The sequence below is a fragment of the Cokeromyces recurvatus genome (genome assembly GCF_025118155.1).
Source record: "Cokeromyces recurvatus strain NRRL 2243 chromosome Unknown BX663scaffold_13, whole genome shotgun sequence".
NCBI classification, from domain to species: domain Eukaryota; kingdom Fungi; phylum Mucoromycota; class Mucoromycetes; order Mucorales; family Mucoraceae; genus Cokeromyces; species Cokeromyces recurvatus.
The window spans coordinates 581,761-608,903 of NW_026251399.1; the positions used below are offsets into that span (position 1 = coordinate 581,761).

General features: G+C 31.0%; 8 protein-coding genes across 8 annotated transcripts; 5 read left to right on the forward strand and 3 right to left on the reverse strand.

The window, feature by feature from the left end:
- Positions 1 to 245: 245 nt before the first annotated feature.
- On the reverse strand, positions 246 to 1,690 carry BX663DRAFT_531281 (kinase-like domain-containing protein; the record flags this gene model as incomplete). Its single annotated transcript, XM_051530369.1, has 5 exons — positions 246 to 619; positions 687 to 756; positions 821 to 1,019; positions 1,067 to 1,073; positions 1,123 to 1,690. The coding sequence occupies 5 exons, from the start codon at positions 1,688 to 1,690 to the stop codon at positions 246 to 248; spliced, it is 1,218 nt and encodes a 405-aa protein (XP_051382764.1).
- A 19-nt stretch (positions 1,691 to 1,709) lies between these two features.
- Positions 1,710 to 2,360, reverse strand: BX663DRAFT_69382 (uncharacterized protein). The gene is made up of 3 exons (XM_051532288.1): positions 2,310 to 2,360; positions 2,147 to 2,231; positions 1,710 to 2,041 (listed from the first exon to the last, which is right to left on the reverse strand). Exons 1-3 carry the CDS (start codon positions 2,326 to 2,328, stop codon positions 1,762 to 1,764), a joined length of 384 nt encoding a protein of 127 aa, XP_051382765.1. The 5' UTR covers positions 2,329 to 2,360; the 3' UTR covers positions 1,710 to 1,761.
- A 2,321-nt stretch (positions 2,361 to 4,681) lies between these two features.
- Positions 4,682 to 6,545, forward strand: BX663DRAFT_561372 (uncharacterized protein). The gene is made up of 3 exons (XM_051531921.1): positions 4,682 to 4,877; positions 4,944 to 5,171; positions 5,359 to 6,545. The coding sequence occupies exons 1-3, from the start codon at positions 4,790 to 4,792 to the stop codon at positions 6,342 to 6,344; spliced, it is 1,302 nt and encodes a 433-aa protein (XP_051382766.1). The 5' UTR covers positions 4,682 to 4,789; the 3' UTR covers positions 6,345 to 6,545.
- Positions 6,546 to 9,183: 2,638 nt separating this feature from the next.
- Positions 9,184 to 9,723, forward strand: BX663DRAFT_510465 (uncharacterized protein). Its single transcript, XM_051527755.1, has one exon. It carries the CDS (start codon positions 9,256 to 9,258, stop codon positions 9,433 to 9,435), a length of 180 nt encoding a protein of 59 aa, XP_051382767.1. The 5' UTR covers positions 9,184 to 9,255; the 3' UTR covers positions 9,436 to 9,723.
- A 588-nt stretch (positions 9,724 to 10,311) lies between these two features.
- On the forward strand, positions 10,312 to 15,628 carry BX663DRAFT_552177 (P-loop containing nucleoside triphosphate hydrolase protein; the record flags this gene model as incomplete). Its single annotated transcript, XM_051531347.1, has 5 exons — positions 10,312 to 10,476; positions 10,619 to 11,762; positions 11,824 to 12,058; positions 12,124 to 13,876; positions 13,952 to 15,628. 5 exons carry the CDS (start codon positions 10,312 to 10,314, stop codon positions 15,626 to 15,628), a joined length of 4,974 nt encoding a protein of 1,657 aa, XP_051382768.1.
- Positions 15,629 to 17,580: 1,952 nt separating this feature from the next.
- Positions 17,581 to 18,171, forward strand: BX663DRAFT_69582 (uncharacterized protein). Its single transcript, XM_051532289.1, has one exon. It carries the CDS (start codon positions 17,710 to 17,712, stop codon positions 18,016 to 18,018), a length of 309 nt encoding a protein of 102 aa, XP_051382769.1. The 5' UTR covers positions 17,581 to 17,709; the 3' UTR covers positions 18,019 to 18,171.
- Positions 18,172 to 21,806: 3,635 nt separating this feature from the next.
- On the forward strand, positions 21,807 to 23,400 carry BX663DRAFT_510479 (uncharacterized protein). Its single transcript, XM_051527756.1, has 2 exons — positions 21,807 to 22,650; positions 22,714 to 23,400. Exons 1-2 carry the CDS (start codon positions 21,812 to 21,814, stop codon positions 23,372 to 23,374), a joined length of 1,500 nt encoding a protein of 499 aa, XP_051382770.1. The 5' UTR covers positions 21,807 to 21,811; the 3' UTR covers positions 23,375 to 23,400.
- Positions 23,401 to 25,105: 1,705 nt separating this feature from the next.
- Positions 25,106 to 26,569, reverse strand: BX663DRAFT_510482 (mannose-1-phosphate guanyltransferase). Its single transcript, XM_051527757.1, has 4 exons — positions 26,533 to 26,569; positions 26,344 to 26,447; positions 25,849 to 26,280; positions 25,106 to 25,751 (listed from the first exon to the last, which is right to left on the reverse strand). The coding sequence occupies exons 1-4, from the start codon at positions 26,555 to 26,557 to the stop codon at positions 25,227 to 25,229; spliced, it is 1,086 nt and encodes a 361-aa protein (XP_051382771.1). The 5' UTR covers positions 26,558 to 26,569; the 3' UTR covers positions 25,106 to 25,226.
- Positions 26,570 to 27,143: the final 574 nt, after the last annotated feature.

Below are 27,143 nucleotides of genomic sequence, written 5' to 3' on the forward strand. Positions count from 1 at the left end.
GGATAAATATATTGAATATAGTAATATACAATTAACGTGTAATATATTTTGCATTTGCTTGTGTATGAATAATGAAATATGTATATAAAAAAGGAATTAAAAGTTCGGTATTATGCTAATAACATATGTAGGTAGTTTATGAAGAAGGAAATGAGATAAAAGGCACGATAATGATATTTAATCAATTCAAGAAAAAAAGAAAAAAAGAAAAGAGAAAATCAAAACTCTCATTTTCTTCTGTTAGACTATCGTTGTCTTCTCTTTCTATATTCCCTTTCCCAGTCCCTCCAGGGGCGATCTGTCCTCCAATGTGTTCTATTGAGGCCTTCTTCGGATAATATAGGCTCTACTCCATGTAACCAAGGATGTGTTATTAATTCAGATGCACTTGCTCTATTTTCATAAGCAAGCATAGGATTTAAAAAGCTTGCTATTTCCTCCGCTTCATGCCGACGGTATCCATATTTATCATGAAGAACGTCTTCTAATGACCAATATTTAAGTCTGTGAATGTGACGAAGGTCCCCTCTATGATTAAAAAACTCTGATGAATTTTTTCCTGATAGTGCAAAATTTTTTTTAATAGGTCCCATTAATTCAATAATTTGAGCAAGATGATCTAATAATATGTTAAACAATGTTAATTTTTTTTTTTTTTAGCTGTATATTCAATATGGAATATATACCATCATCTCTATTAAATCTTGAACCCTTTTGAGGATCAAATAAATAGTTCCCAGTTAATAGTTCAAAAATCTAGTGAAAATTGTTAATAAGATGATAAATGGAACACTTTTATTTTTTATTCTTGTTATTTTACCATGCATGCTAAACTCCATATGTCTGCTCCACAATCCCATTTGCCTCCAAAAATTACTTCTGGTGAACGATATTGTCTTGTTTGAATATCTTCAGTAAAATGATGATTAACCCAACAAGCATTTCCAAGATCAGCTATTTTGATTTTAATAGTTTCATCATGACCATTCATCTGGATATTATTATGTCTTTGACTAGAACTAAAATGACATTATGAGTATTAACACTTTTTAAGAAAAGAGTAAACGTATTCTCTATTTTTTTTTTTCATTTTGAAAAATAAGCTTTACCTTGATCTAGAACGTTTCCCTGAGCTATTTCTTCCTCTTTCGTCCTCAGTAATAACATCGTTTTCAGAAGATAGTGGTTGCGAAGGAACCATTTTCACATGTCGATGTTTTCTGACAGGGCTTCTACCTCTACTTCGACTATTGGGTGAAAAACTATTCTCATAGTTTGTAGATTCATCACCATCAACTTTGTTATTCATCTCCAATTGTTTTAATAATTCTTCAGCATTTTCGAGATACATGAGAACATTTTCAGGTTTTAAATCAGTATGGATGATGCCACATTTTCGATGTAGATAATCAAGACCAAGTAACATTTGTTTAGAAATCTGTTTTACAAGATTGACAGGAATGCCTCGACTTTTGTATCGTTTAATGAGCGATAAAAGATTTTCACCCAAAACCTCAAATGTCATACATACATGTGTACCATTAGGCCCCTTTACCATAAAATGATCAACAACTGCTGTTACATATTGAGCACCTAAACAAGTTGAGTCTGCTTCAGCTACACGTTCTAATAATTTGATTTCATCAAGTGCAGTTTCTGTATAATGTTTTGCAGACTTGACAACTTTCATTGCAAAATGCTTTCCTGTACTACAATGAAGAATACCAAGTTAGCCATACAGAAATAAATGAATTAGAATACTTACATTTGATCTCTCACGAGCCATACAGTAGAAAAATGACCCCAACCTAATTTTCTAATAACAGTATACTGGCCATCTTTATACTTTTCACCTACTTGCACTGGATGATAACCGCCCTTACAATAATCTTTTCTATCTTCTTCCTCTTCTCCATCAATATCTTCAGAGACCGATCCAGTTGAATAAGAACGATGTCTTGAAGTACTTATTTTACGAGTAGAAGGCTCATTAATTTTATATTTTGGACGCGTATGTTTATGTTGACTCGATCTATAACCGCTTTTATGAAAAATAAAAAAAAATAAAATAAAAAGCGAGACAAAGAAAAAGAAAACTCCTTATTTAGTAGAATTTATAGAAATAAAAGTTAGTTTTATACTTTACAAGTCCCTTGAATCATGTCTGTGATAGCTTAATTTTCTACTGTATGAATAACTATGATGATTTATAGATCTTTTTCTTTTGCGATCTAACAAATAGTTACATTAAGTATAAAAATATAAGTAACAATTTTACATGTTTGTTTTAATTTAGAGAATAAATTTACCTTGTTTGTCTATAGACATTTCGTTTAATTATTTGTTTGTTAAAAAAAAAAAAAAAAAAAAAAGTAAATAACTAAGTTTTTTTTTTTTTTTTTTTTTTTTTTTTTTTTTTTTTTTTTTTTTTTTTTTGCTATGCTCTTTTTTGGAACAGATAGTCACTCATTCAAAAAAATAAAAATAAAAATAAAAATAAAAATAAAAAATACATATTTGTACATATACCCTTGAATCTTTTAACCCTAAAATTGGCTTGTATTGTATTTACTATACAAACAATTCATGTTTTATCATTTTTTGCTTGGCTGTCAATTCAATTTGTAAAGACACTAGTTAAAATAAATTGGCTCTTAATAATTATATTGTAAGAATAAAAGTAATTTATGCGTTGTTAATATGAATACTACTTTATAGATTGAAATATTAATTAATGAAATGTATCTAATTCACTAGATATTATGGGAATTTTCTTTTCTTTTTTTTTTTGATAAGGATGGCCAAAATTGATAGCTTCACTAAAATGGTTTGAGTTGCTACATATATACATAAAAAAAAAAAGTGAAAAGCACATATATCAAATAGAGTACTGAATGTTAAACTGACTAAATAAAGCAATACTTTATGAAAGAAAGTTACTTAGGGGCTGATATAGCCATAGTTTTTTAAAGAAAATTTCAACTATTTTCTTTTTTTTTAGAGATATACGCTACTGCTTTGGAATTCATTCTTATGATTTTAATCATTTTAAAAGCTAATGAGTCGTGCAGAGTTAGTAGTAGCAACTAGAAACGATTAAAAATCAAAATATCCTATTATTCCTTCAAATTCAATAGAACTAATGAGCAATATTCATATGATTATCCAATTTATAGAATATTAAAAATTGAAAGCGATCATTTAACCCATTATTTCTTCATATATTTAGATTATGGAAAATGATATCTGTTGATGAACAATAGATAGTTTGTACATTGATCAAAGCTTCAAGGATAAGATTTAAGCAAAGATTCGCTATAACTAATACATTTTACGCGAAGAACTAGATGGTTAGTTTCTAATAAATCAATATTCTGAAATACTGACATAGATATAAATCAACTTTTCATTCTGTATACTGTTACTTTATGAAATATATATAAATATATATTAAAGGGGAGGAGGGGCAATCCACATAAACAGTCCTTCTTTACATTAGATAACAATATACGACATTACCAATTTGTAGTCCAAGAAAATATCTTACCAGTTTTGAATAAAAAAAAAAAAAAAGTTTGAAACATACACACATGTGCCCTTTTCACTGATAAATTCTCAAAAACTTTAACAGATTAAATAAATTTAAATATTGCTTGTAAGCATCAACTACCACAAATCTTCCAATTAAAGAAAAAATAAATGCAAAGAATAACAAGCTGAAGAGAAAAGGAAGAATAATGATTTTAAATATCGATTTGCATTCTGTCATCATTTAAAGGAAGCTAAAGAGAATACATTCGAATCCTTTCAATCTTGAATGAAATTGAGTATGAGAATCAATTCCGAGTTCACTATTACCTTATTTAAAGAAAAAAGAAGAAAAAAACGTCAGCAGAAATAGCTTTTAAAGAGTCCATGATGACTTTTGAACATTTTTGGGAAGTATCTTCATCCATTGATATCTATATTTAATTTTATTATTTTTTAGGTAAATCACTGTACAACGTATATGTATAAGGAAAAAAAAAATATATTATTTTAACCAAAAATATGTTTGTTTAATAACAGTTTTTAAATGAACGTGTATTCTAGATCTCAATGATGTGCATTGAAGATAGTCTCCGCTTCAAAACTGGAGTTAGGTAAAACGCTTGTTCCTTTTTTTTCTCTCTTTTTTTTTAAGGTACAAGAATTTTATAAACTGATCATCTATAATTATGATTGTTGACATCTTTGTTAAACAAAGATAATGTGCTATAATAAACGAATACATGGAGAAATCTTAAAGTGATGTCTATTAATTCATGTAATACTTGGAATAATTTTCTTTTTAAGGTAAACCCAGTTCTTTCTTGTCATACCCTAACCCTAAGAAAAAATGAAATAAAATAAAAAGATCTTGATTTTTCCTCGCCAGATATATACTTAATTTATATCTAACTTGGAGAAAATAGATGAATATTAGTAGAAAAGAAAAAAGAAAGATGTTAGTTGTCAAAGAAGTAGTAAGACTTTGGGGTTTTTTTTTGGAATCCTGGAATGGAATAATAAAAAATAAAAAGATAAAAAGTGAAAGAACAGAAGAGAGATATAAAGAATAGCTTTAAATAAAGTATACAAGCACATGTAATCATGAATGATTTTTTTTTTTACTTTAACAGTGGCAAATAAAATAAAATCTATTTTTAACAACTTCTTTTTTTTTTTAAGGAGTATATAAAAAAGAACAAGAAAAGTATTGTCAAGGTTATTTTCTTTTTATTTTTCTTTTTCTTTTCTGTTTAATATCATGTCAGCTATAGATAACTTAACTAAAAGTTTTGATAGCCTTCATTTTAATTCCTCTTCTCATTCACCTTCTTGGTTAGCTGTGACTGGTAATAAATAAATAAAGGAGTATACATGTATTGTCAAACTAACCTCTTGACTGTATTATTTTATAGAAAATCAACAAAGAAGATATCAAAAAAGTAACAGTAATCGTAATCTTCAATGTATGCCAAGTGATGATGAAGAAGATGAAGAGGATGATGAGGTTATTTATTCGTCAGAAAGTGATGATGACAACGAAAAAAGAAATAGGAAGGATTTAAAATCAACATTAATTCCTGTTCATAATAAATCAAAGTTACAAATAATTCCTTTACCAAGTGATGAAGAAGACAACTCAGGTAAATAAAGAATATTCATTTCTATCCCAGTTTTTCATTTTTATTTTTATTTCCCCCCCTCTTAACCCCTTCTCCATCCCTTTTTCTCCTTTTTTTTCTCCCTCTTATACTCTTTATGACTACTGTTGTTATAAACTCTCTTTCTAATTATATACACACTTACTTGTATTTATTCATATAAACATAGATGAGGAAGAAGATGAGGAAGAAGAAGAGGATGATGAAGAAGTATTCACTTCAGTCAACGCAAACAAAAGGTCAATACAAGAGGAAATTTCGTTACAATTTTATGGAAATAATAATCGATCTGCACCTAGCCTATCACATCATTATGAGCATAAAATACAACAGCAGAATTTAGATGGAAATAATTTATTAGTAGGATTAGAAGGATCTACTACAAAAAATCGATCTATTTCAACAGATGATTTAACAAGATACATGATAAATAATAATAATGATAATGATGATGATGATAACAAGGCTATTCTTAGTCAGCAACATAAATATCATGTCACTCCTCCTACCTTACATCCTACATATCAACATCAACATTCACAGCAATTTCAATACATTCAACCTCAATATAATGTGCATTCTACTACTAATCATAGAAAACAATTACAACGCATGACTAGTACTCCTAATAATAATTCAATGATGATGTCTGGCATGGATCTTTTAATACAAAGAGAACAAGAAAAAGCTGAAGCTAAACGACAAAAGCCAAAGATTGATCCAGGAAAGGCAAAAATAAAAGGATTATTAGGAAAATTACCCGAAGCAGGTACACATAATATTAATTTTCAGCAAATTCAACAGCAGCAGCAGCAGCAGCAGCAGCAGCAGCAGCAACAACAACAACAACAACAATTTGTGCCTAATAATAAAAAGCCTATCATCGCTAGACAACCCTATAATGGATATAATAGTTTTAATCAACAATATTATCATACAGGGCAGCCTTCCATCATGATTGACTATTATAATAACAGAACTTCTATACCACCAATGTATAATAACAATCAACAGCAACAACAGCTTTATCATCAAATGGGTTATTTAACAACAAATAATAATATTCAACCTGCTATTCCTAGACCTGGAAGTGCCATGTCTTCCTATCAATTAAACAAGAAGCATTCTGCTGCATTTCTTTCTTTTCCTCAGTAATCAATAAATATAAGTTTATACCACAATATATAGTCTTGTGTTAAATACAAAAAAAAAAGTCTATTTGAGTTAACATATAAGTCTCTTTTATTCATTTTAGTCTTAATTATATGTGTATCTTTTGCTATAGAAAGATACATTGAATAATAAATTAGATCAAGAGAAATAATTATTAATAAAATATATTATTTGTTTATTTTATTTTTTTTGCTGTTGTTACTTTACTGATGACGTCATTATTAAATTGAATACTATTCTTTATGGAAATAATAATAATATAGTTTATTTTAACCAACAAAATTGTGTAGCACGCTAACGAGTATCATTCTTGTCAAATAGTATACAATTTAGCAACTTTTATAGCCTACGCTTTGATTTAATAAATCGTGTATTGGACTTGTTTTAATTTAAAACGATAAATTTATTTCGTATAATGTATATCTATAAATGAGCCCTCTTAGATAACTTTCTATAATATAGTAAGTCTGTTTCTTTAATTATGTTCAATAAAATAAAACCGTATATATTACATTATTAAAGTCATGTATATTCTTGATATCTTCTGAAAATACCATATTTACAGTATTTTTTTATAATAGCTTGCACTCAATTACCAAGATATTACTCTTGTAAGTAAATCCTTTATGACTTGTAAATATGTTAATAGGAAGAATCTCTTATTAGAAGTTACAAACAACAATACCATTCCATTTATAGAAAAACTTTATAAAATCATATAGTTCATACTTGAAGTAAAACTGTATTATTTCTTAATTCACAAAAAAAAAAAAATAGCTGCTATTTGTCCATATAATAATAAAACTATAGGCTATTTGGTACTTTAAACATTGCACAGTCTTGATACAGGATTTTACACTAAAATTAGATGTTATTTTTTTTTCTGGATGAATCCAAATTAATTTTCAGATACACTGCTTATTCTTTTTGGACGAAAGGGAAAATAAAATCAGAAGATAATAAATCAATCTATTTTCAAAGGTCTCGGCGGTTGCATTTTGATACGAGGTAGCTACCTCTGTACACGCCTCAGCCAGACATTGACTTGCACCGCTTATTAAAGTTACGACATGGCATGCCTTAGGTTATCTCTTTTAAAGTTATCCCATTGCTGTAAAAGATTTGGACTGACTAGAGAGCTACTGGAGAGGCCTCCTGTTATTGACCAATTGACATATAGTGTATACCAAAATTGTTGCTCAAAAATGAACCCTGGGGCAGGCTCATTGGGATTTTGTAAAAGATATTAATTTACAAACAACTTTGCGATAATTTTCTCTTTCAGGACACCTTTTTATTCTTCTTTGATGCAATTATCAAAAGGAAGCTTCCGCGTGTACGCAGTATAATTATATCCAAGGTTTTTGCTTTTGATAAAATATAGAAAGAGCATTTAGGGGAGCGTGCAGAGCTATGACCTGAAAGCTTACATCTTGAACAAGCAACTTCGGTACTGGCTTGTGTTTTCTGTCTTTTAGCATCCTTTTTTTTTTTTTTTTTTTAGCTCTTTTAACGTTTTCTGACTGTTTTCGTTTTTTATTAGTACTAGTGCCAACTATTCTTCAATAAATAAGTGGGTGTTTAGCACCTTATTCTACATACGAACAACTATACCTTCGTCACCAGTCTCGGGTGAATATAACGAGCATTCTTTATAGTTTTTTTGTTAAGTGTCCTTTCTGACCACAATCAAAGCATGTGGCATCGATGATGTTATTGTTAATTTTGATTAGATATGTGCACTAATAATAATACTTGCTTGAAAGCTCATTCTTCTCTAGACGACTGTCATAAATAGCTTTTTTCTCGTTAAAAATAAATGATTGATGCATGTCTTTGTATGAAATAAGCGAAGATTAGTAAAGAAGGTAAAGAAAATGTGACATATTTGTGGAAAATTTAAGGTTGATTTGCATTTCAAAAAAAAAAAAATAATAGAAATCGAGTGTAGTCCTTTTTGGTAAATATTCCACTTATTAAAAAGGCTAAGGTCTTAAGAAAAAAACAAGAGCAACATTTTGATATGGCATGTAAATTATTTCTCTTACAGTGTTCATTATTAGCGATGTCATAACAATATCTTGAGTAACATCTTCTATTGTTCTGTCTGGCACAACTATCATCTGTTGGATGTAGTTTGAACGCGAATCAATATAGAGTTGTTAGTTACGCAGTAAGTCTGGACTCAACTGGAGCTAAATAATCATGCCTATATGTATATTATTTGAGATCTCTGGATTTCAGGATTCTTTCTGTTTTCGTTTGGCTGATATATGATATAGTGAAAGTGCACGATATGAATTACATGTCATATCTGTGCATATTCTTTATTAATTGTCGGTGTATTTCACCACAATATTTACCAATGCTGTATCTTAAATATGACTGTCAAATCTATACTTTCATATATCTGTACACACGTAGTCTCCCATGTATGTACGCGTACTCTAGAATTATCAGTGTGTTAACTTAATTGACAATATAGAGTTTATTGATCCCTCAAGGCAAAACCTTTTAAAATGAAAAACAACCTAATAGGAATCCAACCATTTGATATTCACTAGAGCCATTTACAACACTTGACAAAAATGTGTTAACAGAACCTTGTTCAAAAGGGATTAACAATGATAGGGGCACTGCCACAACTTTTAGTGAGCCTGTTTTATTAGCAGATGAGCAAATCGTATCTTACAAAAAAAAAAAGGAAGAATAATATACCTGAAAAGTCCTCTGCTGATATCAATGCCATTGGTAATGTACAAAGCCTATGGGTCTGGTAACGTAAAAAAAACAGTTCCTTGAACTTATGTAGAAAAAAAAATGACAAATATGTAAAACAGATAAAAAAAATCATGAATGCGTATCCTATTGTAGCCTTAGTTTAAAAAATAAAATGGATGACTTGAATAAGCACACTAAGTACCATTTACACATTTTTATGGACAAGTGTAGGGTGCATTATTCTCTGTTTGTCGTAAATGCCATAAGCCAGCGTGACTATGAACCGCTATTAATGAGCCCTCATATTCACTCTTTTTGTGCTCTATCAAAGATGTTGGTTCAAGATCATTAGAAAAAATAAGAATTCTTTTTGGAAAAACCAGACACGCATACATCTTGTATTGCTGAGCATTATAAGCAAGTTTATGTTGCTAATTGCTAAGGATGGATGTGATGTACAGAGGCCTTCTGGGATCGAGGAAGTCCTCTGTGTTTTTAAGTTGCAATTTATCAAAGGAGCGTAAGGTTAAAACGCACTTCATTACATTAGACATAATACTTATGCAACGTCTGTGATCCACCTTTTTTTTTTTTTAAGAAACAGGGTTTTCCTTTTTGGGATTTGATTATTACAAGTGAACTCATTTTTTTTTTTCGTCTGATTTTATTTTTCCTTTCGTCCAAAAAGTGTAAGCAGAGTGTCTCCTCCACTTCGTGATCCAGGCAGAAAATTACTCAATTGGTTGTCTCTTTAAACTTGTTAGCAATATTACCCCCTTTCTTTCACACCTTCTCTTCTTCGTCCTTTCCTTTACCTTTTTACCTCTTGTCCCGTAAGAGGGTTTTTTAGATATTTTTTTTTCACATAATTTGAACTGACCTGGGCAATCCAATATAACAAAGATATTATGTGCTCATAGATCGCTTTATAAATTTTAATCGTATTCATTTTGCCATACATTTTTTATCCTCTCCCCTTTTTTTTTTGCCAGATCTGCCAGTTAAAAAAAAAAAAAAAAAAAAAAAAAAAAAAAAAAAAAAAAAAAATATCCAATAAAATCAACAAAAAAAAAAAATCCTCTTTGCGTGTTTTATAAAAACAGGACAAATCGCGCTTTTAATTAATTTTTTTTTTTTTTTTTTTTTTACAACGAAATGAAATTCTATGAATTCTTGTCGAAGGATGTAAGACAGTTAAACGCAAAGTCATGTATTTACTTACTAAACTATGACTCTCTTGAAACAGGAAATAAAAAATAAATACAATCCAATTCAAATAAATTTAAAACCTTGGCCTTATAAATCTTCCATTAAAGGAATTGAAAAACGTAAAAAAACTAAGAATGGAACATTGATTTATTTTGTTAAATTTAGAGATGGTCAAATCAAAAAAGTAAAATTACATTATATATTGTTGAATTAAAAAGACCTCCTTTATATATAAAAAATGTGTATATAATCTAAACTTTTTTCTTTCCTTTTTTTTTAAAAAAAAAAATACATACATACATACATACATGTATATAAATATATAGGTTTTAGCAGATAGCTTAATTCAAGTAAATAAACCACTCATAGATCAATTTGAATCAAACCTACATAAAAACCAAAAAAAGAAAGTGACATTTACACCTAGAGTGACAAGACAGACTATAAAAACAAAAAATAAAAAAAAGAGAATAATAGCTGAAGACAGTAATGAAAGTGATGACACTTATCAAGACGATGATGATGATAACTTCATTGACGATCGATCTTTTAGTAGTGGTCAATCAGATGGCGATAATGATGAACTACAATCGCAAATGAAATCTATTATTTCTAATACAACACAAAGTGGCCGCAGTTCTGTTAGACCCGCTTCCTTTCTTGAACAGTTTTATAATAACAAAGTCTTTGGAAGTAATAAAAAAGCCAAAAAACCACCAACCGCCTCTATACCACTCTATACTGATGATGTATTTATCAGCTGTCATTCAAAATTATGTCTTAAATGTCATCGCTACAGTGAACCAAACAATGAGCGTGATCCTGTAGACTTTGAATATGGTCCACTGGCAAGGAGATCACGTGCATTACTGTGCAAATCATGCTCTTCTTCATACCATAACAATTGCTTCGCTTTCCGTCCTAATAAAAATGGAGATGGTTTTATTTGTCCAAAATGTATAAAGAGCACTATTTGTTCACGATGTAACAAGAATGCCGCAAAAAGGAAAGAGGAGCATTCAGTCTCCTTTCGTTGTATAACTTGTTTTCGATTATTTCATATGGAATGTATTAAACCAGGCGTATCATCAGAACTTATTAATCTAGCCGAAAATGTTAAAATACTAGATGTTTATCAGAGAGGTCAATGCTTCGAATGCCACACCTATGAAGATATGTCTGTAGATTCTATTGTAGAAGAGAGAATACAAAATGGTGTAAAGGAATTAAGAATAAAATGGAAAGGAATGTCGTATCGTCATACCAACTGGGTGAATGAAAATTGGGTTCAGTACTTCAATACTAGCTTGTATCGATTTTATATTAAAAAGAAATTACAAAGGACTTTGGTCCCGTTCTCCGAGGATTGGCTAGTTATCGATCGTATCTTAGACGTAGAATGGAAAGACAAAGAAAAAACACAAGTAAAACGAGTATTAGCTGTCTTTAAGGATTTAGATTATGGTGAAGGTAAAAAAGAAAAAAAAATGGTTTTAGTATATATATTCAATTTTGTTTGGTGTACACATAGCCGTATGGGATGAGCCTCCAGCCAAAGAAGATACAGATTTATATCCTGATTATGAACTAGCTATGAAGAGATATTTGCAAGCAATGAAAGTTACTCCCCCTAAGGGTATAAAAGCCTTGGTGCAGCAAGTTCGTTCCGCAGCTACTGCAGAAAGTTATGAGAAACATGAATTGAAGGCTCAACCTTCATTTATTACTGGTGGAAAATTAATGAAACATCAGATGGAAGCACTTAAGTAAGTGATTATAGATATATAGCAATTTGAAAGACTAATTATATACTCCTTTTTTCTTTGTTTAGTTGGCTTATTTATCAATGGGAAAAAAAACAATCATGTATTTTAGCAGATGATATGGGCTTAGGAAAGACAATTCAAATTATTTCCTTTTTATATTTTTTATACAAGAGATTTGATATTTACCCTTTTATTGTTGTCGTTCCTAACAGTACAGCTACAAACTGGATTAGAGAATTTCAAAAATGGGCATCCGATATGACTGTAGTCCCCTTTTTTGGTCTTGCAACGGCAAGAAATTTAGCTCTAAAACATGAAATTTTTAATGGAAAAGGACAATTAAGATGTCATGTTGTTGTAGCCACTTATGAATCAGCACTCGATAAATCTAACTTGCATGATCTCTTTTGGCCAGTTTTGATTGTTGATGAATCACAACGTCTAAAGAGTGATACGTCCCTTTTGTTCAAGTCTTTGAGCAAATTAAAAGTCGACCATACTGTTTTATTAACCGGCACACCATTACAAAACAATCTACGCGAACTGTTCAATATCATGCATTTCATTCATCCAGATGATTTTCAGGGTTATGAAGCTGATGATTATCAAGAAATGACAGCTGCTCAAGTAGAAGAGCTTCATAACCGTTTAAGACCACATTTCTTAAGACGAACAAAAGAAGAAGTTCTTAAGAAGCTTCCTCCAAAATATGAACTGATTGTTCCTGTTTCTATGACATCTCTTCAGAAAGAAATTTATAAGCAAATTTTAACCCAAGAGCTCTTTGAAACGTTATCGCTTACAAATGCACGAAGGCAAAAGGGTATTTCAAGCATCTTTGTAAACTTAAGAAAAATTTTAAATCATCCTTACTTTATTGATGGTGTTGAAAAGCAACTGCCGACTATAGAGGAAGTTCAGAAAGCAATGATTAATGCCTGTGCAAAACTTAAACTCTTTCATCAAATGCTACCCAAGCTTCGTGAGCGTGGACATCGTATTCTCTTATTTTCGACCATGACCCGCACCTTAGATCTTCTAGAAGACTATTTTACGTATGAAAATGTACGCTATGTTAGGTTAGACGGCCGCACACGTGAACGTGATCGAGTAAGAAGTATTGATGCATTTAATGCACCAGATTCGAAAATAGATGTCTTTTTACTCAGTACAAGGGCTGGTGGTGTCGGCATTAATTTAGCAACAGCCGATACCATCATTATTTGGGATTCTGATTTCAACCCTTATGCTGATTTACAAGCTATCAGTCGTGCACATCGTATTGGTCAATCAAACATGGTCCTTATTTATCGTTTCATGACCCGTCTCTCGGTTGAAGAAAAGATTTTGCAAATTGGTAAACGAAAGATGGCGCTTGAACACGTTGTTGTTGAACGCATGAAGGCTGATGAGGAAGAAAATCTTGAAGATATTGAGTCAATTCTCAAATATGGTACAGAAGCCCTCTTTTCTAATGATGACTCGAAAGATATTGTCTATGATGATGCTGCTATTGATAATCTTTTAGATCGTGAACAATATCGTCAGGTTGCAACAGAACAACAAATAAAGGAAGTAGAGGAATTAGAAGGTAAAGCAGCAGAGCCTAATGGGTTAAATTTCTCCTTTGCCAAGGTTTGGCAAAAAGATGGCAATACAGAAGAATTAGCAACTGAAGACATAAATCGGGAACAAACAGATGCTGATTTTTGGGAGAAATTTTTAGTAGAACAAAAAAAGGAAGCTGAAAGGAAAAAGGAAGAAAAAAGACAAGCTGAATTAAATATGGGCAGAGGTGCTCGTAAAAGAACTGCTGTGGTAATAATATTCATTCTAATATATATATATATATGACATTTATCTACATATGCTAATCACTTTTTTTTTTACTAGACTTATAAAGAAGCAGGGTTCAATGCAGAAAATGAGAATAAAAAGAAAAACAAATATAAAAAGAAAGCTGGAAATAAAGGTTCAGATGATGATGATTATCAGTATATTGAAGTCCTGAATAGTGATCCTGAGGAGCTGGATACGGCAGACGTTGCATCTAATGCGTTAGAAGATCTTCAATCATTGAATCCTGAAGCTTGGGCACAAGCTGTAAATACTCGATATGAGCAAGATGCTAAAATGAATGGCAATCCACATATAAGACCACAACCTATTATACCACGGCAAGACAACTTTATTATGTATGTACCTCCACAGCAATATACACAATATCCTATACACTATTATCCACAGTATTATATCCACCCACAAACACAGCAGCCAATGCAACAGCCAATGCAACAACAAGTACAGCAATCAACATGGCAGTCAGCACAGCAGCCAACATGGCATTCAGCACAGCAGCCAACATGGCAGCCAGTGCAGCAGCCAGTGCAGCAGCAAGCACAACAACAAGCACAACAACAAGCACAACAACAAGCACAACAACAAGCACAACAACAAGCACAACAACAAGCACAGCAGCAAGTGCAGCAACAAGCACAACAACAAGCACAACAACAAGCACAACAACAAGCACAGCAGCAAGCACAACAACAAGCACAGCAGCAAGCACAGCAGCAAGCACAACAACAAGCACAACAACAAGTGCAGCAGCAAGTGCAGCAACAAGCACAACAACAAGTACACAAGTCTATATATCAATCCATGCATCAAAATATTATATCACAACATACACCCCAAAAAGGACAACAAGCTCCTCAATCTACTGCTTCACAAAACCAGTCATCTAGCCATTATTTTTTACAGTATCCTGTATTGCCACCATTAACGATTCCCCCAGATTATAAAGAAACCCATTTCAAAATGATAGAATCACAAGGAAAAAAAGAGTTAAACAAATTTAAAAAATTCATGAAAACCGAATATTTATCACAGCGATTAACACCTGAAAATTTTAATCAATGTAAAACTAATATGATCAATACATTTATTGAAAAGATTACGACAAAATCTTTAAGTATTATTAGTAGAGAATGTCGAAACGATCTAAGCTTAGGATATAATGAAGCAGTTGTTGGTCAAATCCTTAGACAAAAGCAAGAACTTATCAGGGAAAACGGAAGTAAGATTATTGAGATGATGGAAAAGGAAATCTATTCGCATGCTTTGCATTTACGAGATATTCGTGAGCAAAAGATACTAGAAGATCAACGTAAGCAGATATTACAGCAACAAGAGATTTTAGAACGACAGCTCGATTTTCAACATAAATTGCAAACTGAGGAATTACGTCAACAACAAATTATGCAAAGACAACAATTAAATGAATTCTTTAATCAGATACATTCGAGCTTGTGTCACAAACAACAAAAAATTGCATTTCCACAAATAAGTCTACAGCAAGGGAATAGTAACTATTCAATTGCGCATAATGGAGAGAGCTCTCAGGGACGAAATATAACTCCTATACAGTTAACTGCTATGCCACTTTTACTTTCAACTTCACAATCGGATAGGCCATCTCAACCTCTTTGTTTGCCACAATCTTCCCAGCCCAAGTCTCTACCATCTCCACCTTCTCCTTCTTCAGAAGAAGTGATTGAGATTGATTAAAATCAAGATGATAGATGTGAATAAAGATATTATGTATGATTTAATGTATTTGTGTATATAAATAAATATTATTGGAATTTTTTAGCAAATTTAAGTTGAGCATGTGTGCTTTAATTACGTTCAAACTAGTTTAGAATATAGAAAAAACCATAAATTTCTTCCTTTTTTTTTTTTTTTTTTTTTTTGTTTTAAAGTAAAATGTTGAATTAGAATTTTTGCACTAAGAAACACCTATTATAGCTTCTGAATGAGAATACTAAAGTATCAAAATTAAAAAGAAACACCATTTGACATTTCATTTCCTACCCCTTGATTTAAATAAGCGCCCATTGGTATTGCGACTACTGTGTACACATACTATTTGAAAAAGATAATCTTTTGGCACCCTCCCCCTTCATAAAGTATAGTCAGGAATAGAAATAAAACTAGCCATTTAACATTGATATATGTTGAAAAATAGGTAAGATTCATACACTACTGGAAAGAAAGATATTATGGAGAGTTATTTGGTTTTCTACTCTTTCATTTTCTTAATAATAATAATAAACGCACGCCTATCAAGTATTTATCTGAATTAAATCCTTATTAAACGGTTCTGGTTTGTTGTTAAGAGCAAAACTATTAGATATTATGAGTTAAAAGAAGCAGAAAATCTAATATCAAAAATAACTAAAGTTTAAATCAATAAAGTCTAGGTTTTATATATATAAATAAATATTCTATCTAGTTGAATCAATTTGGATGGTATCTTTAATATAGAAAGGAGAACTACTTTAAAAGGTGCTTGTTGTGTCAAGTCATAAGAATTAATTCAAAAGGAAGGTAAATAATATGAGAGTATTTGTATTTTTCGTGAATAAGAATGATAAGAATATAACGAAATTGTATTTGGTGATACAATCAAGAATTATTATAATGATATTTATGCCTTTTGGTAACTTTAAGAGAGATCAGTTATTATGAGTACTTTGTATTATTCTTGGTTTATCATCAGCTTGACTTGCAGAGCTATTTTTATAAATTTAGATTCAGTAAAAGAAGATATATTTTATATGTGTATAAACCTTTTTTCTATACAAGGATAAATAAACTTGGTATGAACATAGACAGAATTATCATAGAAATGCATTCTATTATCTGAGTCTTTTTTTTTTACATGGAAAGAGGCAAGATGAATTGACTTTTAAAATAAACAATAAAAAGAGGGAAATTGATTTTTGGTTTGAATAGAAATGAATTGTGAGACGAATATTGAAAGTTTCTTGTACTAGAAGCGAGTCAAAGATACACCGATACACACGTGTAATACCACTATCATCAAAAGCCTTTAAAGCAATTGCGCAATGAAGATGCCTACTACACAAGGAGTTACTATCTAAGCTAATCAGAAATATAGAGTAACTTACAAATTATGGCTAATACAAACTATGTCTAACAAAGAAGTTTTATCAATTCAGCACAATCAAATGATGAGAGTTCTCTATATGCGAAGCTATCTTGTTTAAATGGTATGAAAATAGCTATAAAGATGCCCTAAACCCGACAGGCACTTATTGCAACCATTGGCCTGATGGGGAATCAGCTATATCACTGAGCCTCAGATGGCTTTTTCAAGTATTCAACATCTGAGTTGCTCAGCATGGACCAAAACTGTACTAGGCATCCACATATCCTTCATACGTGCAGCTACCTCGTCTAAATGGTATGGAGGGAGTCATAAAGATATCCTAAACCCGGCAGGCACTTATTGCAACCATTGGCCTGATGGGGAGTCAGCTGCATCACTGTGCCTCAGATGGCTTTTTCAAGTATTCAACATCTGAGTTGCTCAGCATGGACCAAAACTGTACTAGATATCGCACATAGAAAGCATCATTTGAGTAAACGGAAAAACTGTTTTCAATTATCTTCAAGATATGTAACTTGCATTTCATTTGGTATAGTAAATGATGAGAGTTCTCCATACGCGAAGCTATTTTGTTTAAATGGTATGAAAATAGCTATAAAGATGCCCTAAACCCGACAGGCACTTATTGCAACCATTGGCCTGATGGGGAATCAGCTACATCACTGAGCCTCAGATGGCTTTTTCAAGTATTCAACATCTGAGTTGCTCAGCATGGACCAAAACTGTACTAGGCATCCACATATCCTTCATACGTGCAGCTACCTCGTCTAAATGGTATGGAGGGAGTCATAAAGATATCCTAAACCCGGCAGGCACTTATTGCAACCATTGGCCTGATGGGGAGTCAGCTACATCACTGAGCCTCAGATGGCTTTTTTTAAGTATTCAACATCTGAGTTGCTCAGCATGGACCAGAACTGTACTAGATATCGCACATAGAAAGCATCATTTGAGTATACAAAATGAAATTCAAGTTACATAACTTGAACGGCTTAGCGTCAAGAAGTTAGTATTTATATTAGTTTTTTTAAGTTTTCTTTTTTGGTAAACCATGTATAAAGCATTGATGGTCTTTTCGAATTGACTGCATTTTATTCCCTTCTAAACAAGATTGTTTAAAAAAAAATAAAAATTTAAATTGGCTAAAAGAGATATCTTACGTCAGTTCTTGGGGTGATATAAACCGTCACGCGCATTACGTATGTGTATTGTATTTTTTAGTAAAATTGAGAAAGGCTCTAGAATAAAATGATAAATTTAAAGCCAGATTGGATAAAATGTTTTCACTAAAATTAAGAAAAGGTTAGAGCTAAATTGATAAAAGCTCAGAAAAAAATTGAGAAAGTCTTCCTTTTAAAATACAAAAAAATATTATATCAAGGAACACTGACTTTGAAATGAATGAATTAAGCCTCCAACAAAAGGAAGAGGAACAAACTACCGAGATTTATGTTAGCATGATGTCTATGATGAGATCTGAATGGGTAACCACTATGCCTTCCTCAGACGCTATGGATCTTGATGAAGAAGTTAATGAAGAACTGGGAGCTCTTGACTCAGAAGAGAATAACTATAACGAAGATAATAGTGAAAGTGGGAATGAAAGTAACGATAAACTAGCAAAGCCCACTGTCGAAGAATTTGCTAAGAAACTTGCCAGCAGCAATAAAGAGAACGAGAAAACTTTGAAATACAGAAAGTACAACCAGGAACAAATCAAAGAGTTTATCTGCTTGATAACGGAAATGGTTCCTGTAAAAGACGCAGCTTTACGAACTGGTATCGTTTTAAGTGCAGCTTACCTTTTTCGAAAACAATGGACAGAAGAGGGGAAGATACGTGAAACAAAAAAAGAGGACGCATTGTTGGAACTGTTTCTGATTTAAAAGAAGAGCACACAGTATTTTTAACAAAAATTGTGGACAATTTTGCAACTATTACTATTACGCAAATGTGGGAGATGTTGCACCAGGAATTCCCTAGATTGTCTGTTAGTAAGTCTTCTTTTTATAGACATGCCAGAAACAACTGTGCTTTGTCTATGAAAAAAACTAGAGAAAATAGTCGAATCTAGAAACTCGGGAGAGACGATTCTAAAAAGAAAAAATACTATAATGCAATGGATGGCAGACAGTGAGTTTGATTTTGAGAAGAACTGCATATTTTTAGACGAAGCAGGTTTTAATCTTCATATGACGCGAACTCGAGGTTGGTCGAAAAAGGGAAAAAACTACAAAGTCAGTAGTTCCAGCTTCCAGAGGTACGTATATTACAATCCTCGAAGCTATTTCATCTCAAGGTGTCATCGACATATCTTGGAGAAAACCCATCGTAGTTGCCGGATCTAAAAAAAGAAAATCAGACGGAAAAATTATTCAAACTACAGCTAGAATTGGAACGATAACTGAACATTATTTAGCATATTTAAGTAATGTAATGGACGTCTTGGATAAGAACGACATGAAAGAGTTTCACTTAGTGATCGACAATACTCCTATTCATAAGCCTGCCATAACAAGAATTTTTATTGAGAAAAGAGGATACAAATGTGCTTATCTTCCTCCCTATTCACCTTTCCTCAACCCCATTGAGCTATTCTGGATTAACACCGTTAAAACCTTTTTCCTTCGTGACCACTTTGTTGAAAAAATTAGACAGTGGAAAACAAGAACAACCGTCACCAATCGTTTGTTTGACATCTGGGATGGTAGAGTTTGGAGCAATTCCAAGTTGGATGAAAGGGATGACACACCTTTTGTAATGGCTTCAAATTACAATTTGATGTTGACCTTGAATTTCGACTGGTTCCAGCTCTATGATAACGCTCAATATTCTTGTGGTGCTTTCTACATGACTATTCAAAACTTACCTCGTGAAGAAAGAAACTTGAAAAAAAATTTAATTTTAGTTGGTTTATTGCCTGGTCCTTCTGAACCCTCGACATATCAAATCAATCATTATTTGAACCCATTGGTTGAAGATTTGTTGTTGTTGAAGAATGGAATAGAACTTCAGACAAGAGTCAATGGTAAGCAAGTGGTGAAAGCTGCCTTGACGTTGGTGACCATGGATATGCCCGCTTTGAGAAAGTGTGTTGGCTTTGCCAGCCACTCTTCTGCCTTTGTGTCATGGTTGTAAGATTTATAACTTAATTCAATAAGATAAATAGTCATAATAGAATACATAGTGCATTTGTATAATAATTCTCTCTATAAACATATTTAGTATATTTACCATTGTATAGAAAAATAATTAATTAATAAACAGTCCTACATCTAAAAATAAACTTTCTTTCTTCTATTATTGTTCTGCTGAATATAAATTTATAAAAATAACTTTATACAAGTTAAACTGGGGTAAACTAAGAATAATACAAATACGCGTAATAATTGATTCTACTCAGAATACACGTATTAGTTATAAAAATAAATATATACTAAAGACATGAATCTATAATTATAACTCTTAGTAATCCTTCTATAATTATATTATCAAATACAATTTGTTATATTTTTATCTTCTTATTACTCATCATCCTTATTCACAAAATATATAAATACTCTTACATTATTCACCCTTATTTTGTATAATTTATAACTAAGAACAATACTTGTATTGATTTTAACTTTTAATAAAACTTATTGACAAGTCTCAACGTACTTCTTCTGTCTTGTTTTCTTTTTATTTTATTCCTTTTATTTAATTCATTAAACCTACCTGAACCACAACACTTTGCCTGTCACAAGTGTGATAAGAAAATTGATCACTTGCCAAATGACGCTCATAAACTTGATTTCAGTGACTTCAATGACCTAGATTGGGTGCCTCGTACCAATGCATCTCATCGTGCAAATGCAACAAAGTAGTTGTCGATGTTATGATTGTAGTCGTCCTTATAACTAAGTTAATAGAAATGAACCATCATTTATTACATAATAAAGAGTTTATTCATATAAAACTAGTATATTGAACTGCACAGCATAATATTCATTCTACACTCAGTTTTAATAATAGTCATTGTTAGAATGTTCGAGCAATAATAATAATTATATACATAATTCAAACAGGATTATGGCTGGTGTATTCAATTACATAATTCTTTATGAGTAATACATATCATATATACATTGATAATATTGAATATTGTTATGTATTAAAATCTTATACAATGATAATGATAGTAACTCATAAATAATTGGTATTGTTGCAGCTAGACATATTCACTGAGAATTAATATTGATGTGTCGCAGTCCAATAATAATGATTCGTTATATTTCTAGGAACAGCGACAACTCAGGGAGAATAAACATAAAAATATATCTAATTGATCGCAGAATTATTCGGAGACAATGTTTTATGTAAAACACTTTATTATAGTAAAACTTGCTTATCTGAATCATATTTCCATTGATAACACTTACCTTGTAAAAACATATAAATAACCCTCGATTTTTCCATATAATTTTCGTTGTACAATTTTTGTATTATCTTTAATAAACTATACAAAGTTTTCACAGACTTGTCTTCTGTCTATTCTTTTTTCCATTATCTTTTGCTAATCAAAACAACTTGTATTATACCCGAGATTTCCCGCTTTTGTGCATAAATGAGACTCCTGTTTATTAGACAGGTTATGTTTAAAACCTGTATTTTTTTTTTGGGGATCTTCCACGAGCATATTTTTGCAGTGAACCAATTTTAAGAATTAAATCAGATCAAAAGTAAATGAAGCAACACCTTTTTCAGCACTTTTTTCTAATTATATTAAATAAATTATGTCTATGTCTTATTTTGAAACAGAGTATTGTAACGAATGGTCCTATCCTAAAGCATATCAATTTTATTTTGATTTATACAAAGATGATAATGTTGTTTTTCAACAAATGAAAAAGGACTTGCTTAAGTTCAAAAAAAATCCTAACTATAATTCTTTTGCAAAGAAAAAAGCTAATTTTTTTGCCCAAAATATTCTAGCTTCGTCAAGTGAAGCTAGCAGCTTTAGCAACAGAAACTTACCCACTAATAATAGCACATTAAATAAACAAACTATTCATATGGGAAGCCAAAGTACAGTTAATAATGTCTTTAATAATAATGGAAAAAGAACTGCAGATCAAGACAATCTTTTTCATCAACCTGGTGGAGAAAATAGTGCATTTTTTAATAAAGTTTCAAGAACATGTTATGAAGAAGACGAATCTCCAGACCATGAAACAGAAGCAGAAGAATTAGAAGACGACGTTTTGGATGCTGAAGATGATCTGATTTTTCAAGAAGAGATTGTATATGAAAACGGAGAGATTGAAGAATTATCAGCTATTGCTGATTCTGTTAAACAGTGGAAAGTCACTGCAGAATACATACCTTTAATCCATAATCAAGTTTTATTATATTACAATATTATTGATGCAAGCTTGAATGACATTCCCCCTTTGACTAGCAATCAGATGGAGTTTATTAGATCTATAAAAACAACAACCTATCAGACCCCCACCCTAGTACAACCTCTTAATTTAAATTTCAACGATTGTTATACCTTTTTGCGTCTCAAATCATTTTACAATAATAACAAATCGAATCTGTCTTATTCTGTAAAGAAAATTATTAAGACATAGTGAGTAATAGAAATATAAGGAAAAATGCCAAGTAGTTACTAACGTTAATGATCTTTTAATAGTTTAAATCAAAAGTATGAAGAAAATGTAAATTTGTTTACGGACACCACCCAAAAAGAAAATGATTACAAACTTCATTTCGTTGCCCCTTTATACAAGGCTTTGTTTCGACAAAACCAAAATATGAAAAAAGAATGGGGAAATTCCTCAGTCGGAAAGACCAAAGTGGACGGACTGTTGTCTGTTTTGAATGAGGAAGGTGTCGTGGCACTGTTGTCGATTGTGGAGGTGTCTGGTCCTTGGTCGGTGACTAGTAACAACCATTACATGAAAGATAAAAAAAAAATCGCCAAAAACCTCAAGTTAATTATAAATCAAATTTATAATATGAACACTAGAGGTGGGAGCAATATAAAAAAAGTCAAGCTGTATGGATTACAGCTTTATAAAAAAAACTTTCATGTATACAGTTTGCAGCTGGTATGTCCAAAACTATATTTATTTAAAGAAGAAATGAAGTTCGATTACCCTACTTCCCCTTTATTATTCTGTACCCAGCTGTCTACTTTTATCACGAACATGCTCACCCTACAATCGCTTATCGAGTCAAGTCTTGAGAGTGTGCTATTATATTTGTCTAGTGATGGAACTTCTTCATCACAAGAGCACAATCATGCTGATAGATTTATTGATAGCACTGAAAACTCTCCCATAAAAAAATAAAAAAATAAAATATATTGTTAATATAATCGTCTTTCTCTTCACTGTTAAAAACTCTTATTCTTTTTAATGTAAAGAAAAAAAAATTAAGTGAGGCATATAAATATGCTCTCAACTGCTCAGAATATTTACTGTACCTACTGTACTTACAATTATGGCTGATTCCTAATTTTTTACTTCTTATCACCTCACTCCTTTCATCCCTTTTTATAATAAACTGTAAAAAGTTTTCCCCTTAAGCCGTAAATACTCTATCAGAGTGTTATAATATATATTACTGATATGACCTGGTTTTTATCCGTAATTCCCTATTTTTTAGCAATGCAATTCTCTACTTGTAGGAAAAATAAAAATCAACGTTCTATTACTATAGTATTCTTTTTTGAGCTATTTAGTAATGAACCATTGTACTTGACCAATGATGACAGCTTTTTGTATTATTTATAAAGTAGGCTATTACATTATGTTGTAATATAAATAGGAGTCTTTTGTTAAAATGCTGGAATCAACTACTGTTTACTGCACAATGCGCATTACTGAATACATTAGAATTTTATGTTATGCATATTCTTACTATTGTTATTAACTAGAGGCTTTTTGAGTCTTGATCATGAAGAGATTTATTTTAGTATCACTTGTCCAAACATGAAAACCTTGCGCAATCAAAGAAAACTCAAGGTTTGTTGACAATTAATAGCTCTTTGTAAATTTTATCATGTATATCTAGCACAAACTATATGTTTTATGCTCAATAAATTATTTCATTATGTTTATGTAGCTTTGCTTCATTCCTTTATTATTATTATTATTGCGGGTGGATCAGAGATAATCAATCATGCATACTTTGAGAAGATGGCCGTCTAAAGAATGTGTAATGGTAGCAAAAATGAACAAATCAAATAGTTTCATACATCAATGTGTGTAAAGTAGTTAAGTCTCCTTTAGTCTCAAAGCAAAAAAGCTCCTACTAACAAGAATAACCGCTAAAAGATAGTGACTTTATATATTTTCAAGCCCTTTCTCCCCTCCTACAACACATACACATATGGCTTAAAACTGCTGAAAATGAAGCCACGGACTGGAGAAGACAATCCTAGTAAAGGGGAACGAAACATCCAGCTATTGCACAACTTACGACAAGAGATAAAGAAATAAATTAGTCACGTACTAGTTAAAGAATGATGTTATTTGGCTTTTTTTTTCCTTTTTTTTTAAAAAAAAAAAATGCATAATAGAACCTTTTAAATAAGTTCATCCCTAAGTATTTTTTTTTTCAAAGGCAAAAGACGATTAATATTAACAAGCGGTAGTGGTACAAACTGACATTAAATAATAATAATTTGTTGACGATCATCATTAATAATGAGGTAATCAGAGTTCATTACTCTTCTTTATTAAACCCCAGATTCATAACGAGGATAACAGATTCCAACTTATTTATACATAATACCTACTAAGGACACTGTTATTATACACTCTATTATCATGAACAGTACTACTACTACTAATACTAAATATTAGTTAAATTCTGATATGAATACTTTTCTATTCTCTAAAATCAGATAATTCCTATGTTTGTCTTAAATAAACAATTTCTTATTATCTTGAGTTCGTTTCACTACGATTATCAGGGTCTAATTTAGTAGCTGTTATTGAAAATATACATGTGTATGTATATTGATATTTATATTTTTATTATTATTATTTATTATTATATATAAATATATAAAAGGAGATGCATATAAGTGACAAGAAAGGAGAGAGAGAGAGAGAGAGAGAGAGGAATAAATTATTAAGGTAGATAGCAATTATTAAAGAGGAAGAAGAAGGGTAAAAAGGTGTTTTTTTTTTTTTTTTACATGATAATTTTAGGTTCTGTAATATTTGAAGAAATACCTTTATGTGGTAAAATAGAACCACCATTGATATAAATTTCATCATTGACAGTAACATCATCACCCAAGACAGAACAACCTTCAATGCGTGACCAACGACCAATGGATGAATGCCAGCCAATAATACTTGAATTAACCCAAGCAAAATCTTTCACTTTAACCCCTTCTAATAAAACACAACGTTGAAGACGAACACCATCACCAATAACCACGTTGGGACCAATAACGACATTAGGACCAATACGACAATCCTTACCTATCTTGGCTGTTGGATGTACCATCACATTACCCTTATAAACATACTCCTTATTGCATAGTTGTTCGGTTGATTTTTTATTTAAATGAGAAAGATAAAGACAGGTTCCTGTAAGGAAATCTTTGGGTTGTCCTACATCCATCCAAAATCCTTCAAGATCAAATGTATGTAATTGGCCTTCCTGAGCTATATAAGGAAAGACTTCTTTTTCAATTGAAGTAGGTTTTAACTAATAGAGAGAGAGAAAGGAGAGAAGGGGAGAAAGAAAAGTTAGTTTAACGGATCCTATTATATTTATATACATTTATATCTAATATGATTTTTACTTCAATACGGTTCAGGACAGAAGGATTTAAAATATACATGCCAGCATTGATTTTGTTTGAAATAAATTCTTTAGGCTTTTCAACAAAACGTTCAATTAATGAAGATCCAGGTTTATTTACAACAACACCGTATTTGGATGGATCATCTACTTTAGTGACTGTAATAGTACCTTCGCCTCCGTGTGATAAATGAAAGTCTCTTAATTGTTCAAATGGATAATCACAAATAACATCACTATTCAAGACAAAAAATGGAGAATCATCCTTGGCAAGGATATCGCGTGCTAAAGCTAATGGGCCTGCTGTACCTAATGGCTCTGTTTCAACTGAAAATGTAATCGTCACACCATATTCTTTTTCATATTCTTTTAAGGCTGCTACCATGATTTCAGGACGATAATTGACAGCCAATACAATATCTGTTACACCAGCCTATTATAAATATGAATATTAAACGTGTTGAAAAAGAATTAAAAGGGGAGCTTTCATTCTTACTTTGGCCAAGTTTTCAATTTGATGAAGAATCATGGGCTTATTAGCAAACTCAACAAGTGGTTTTGGAAGAGTAAGTGTAAGAGGTCTAAGACGAGTACCAAAACCTATAACAAGCCAAAATAAAATAAAATAAAATAAACGAGGATTAATAAAAAAAAGGTAAATAGTTTGTTTATTAATCAATACTACCTCCAACAAGAATAAGTGCCTTCATTTTAGTGATATAATAGTAGAAGAAAAGGAAAATTACGCAAAAAAAAAAAAAAAAAAAAAAAAAAAAAAAAAAAAAAAAAAATGCAATGAAATAAAAGCGCTTTTTTTTTATATAAATAAATTATAGTGATACACAAAAAAAAATTCCACTGAGCTTAATTTTATTTTTTTTATTTTATTTTATTTCATTTTTTTTTTTTTTTTTTTTTTTTTTTTTTTTTTTTTTTGTAGATCCCATTTTAATTATTATAGTATTATTATTATTTTTTTTTAAAAACTATAGAAAAAATACACCAAATAAAGTGATATATAACTGAAAAGCCTCTCTTCCTCTCAATACATAAAATAAACCATCATTAACACATCTTATTGGAATATTTAAGCTTATTTATTTCTATATCAACTGGATTTTACATTAGCGGATAGTTTTACTTGTGATGAAAATAGAAATTGGAATTTCTTTTTTTAGAAACTAAAATTAGTACATGCAGTATACAATAACAATAAATAAAAAAGAGATTGACTTATTCTATGATAACATTATTTTATCATCAATATAATATCAGCAGTGACTTTGTTACTGACTA

Coding starts and splice junctions, on each gene's coding strand:
- BX663DRAFT_69382 (XM_051532288.1), bottom strand. Junction 2,042..2,146: donor AGACATGATTCAAGGGACTT/GTAAAGTATAAA, acceptor TTTTCATAAAAG/CGGTTATAGATCGAGTCAAC.
- BX663DRAFT_510465 (XM_051527755.1), top strand. CDS start 9,256: ATGGATGACTTGAATAAGCACACTAAGTACCATTTACACATTTTTATG.
- BX663DRAFT_510482 (XM_051527757.1), bottom strand. CDS start 26,557: ATGAAGGCACTTATTCTTGTTGGAG. Junction 26,281..26,343: donor AAATTGAAAACTTGGCCAAA/GTAAGAATGAAA, acceptor TATTTATAATAG/GCTGGTGTAACAGATATTGT. Junction 25,752..25,848: donor CTGTCCTGAACCGTATTGAA/GTAAAAATCATA, acceptor TCTCTCTATTAG/TTAAAACCTACTTCAATTGA.
- BX663DRAFT_561372 (XM_051531921.1), top strand. CDS start 4,790: ATGTCAGCTATAGATAACTTAACTAAAAGTTTTGATAGCCTTCATTTT. Junction 4,878..4,943: donor TTCTTGGTTAGCTGTGACTG/GTAATAAATAAA, acceptor ATTATTTTATAG/AAAATCAACAAAGAAGATAT. Junction 5,172..5,358: donor TGATGAAGAAGACAACTCAG/GTAAATAAAGAA, acceptor ATATAAACATAG/ATGAGGAAGAAGATGAGGAA.
- BX663DRAFT_69582 (XM_051532289.1), top strand. CDS start 17,710: ATGGCTTTTTCAAGTATTCAACATCTGAGTTGCTCAGCATGGACCAAA.
- BX663DRAFT_510479 (XM_051527756.1), top strand. CDS start 21,812: ATGTCTATGTCTTATTTTGAAACAGAGTATTGTAACGAATGGTCCTAT. Junction 22,651..22,713: donor AAGAAAATTATTAAGACATA/GTGAGTAATAGA, acceptor ATCTTTTAATAG/TTTAAATCAAAAGTATGAAG.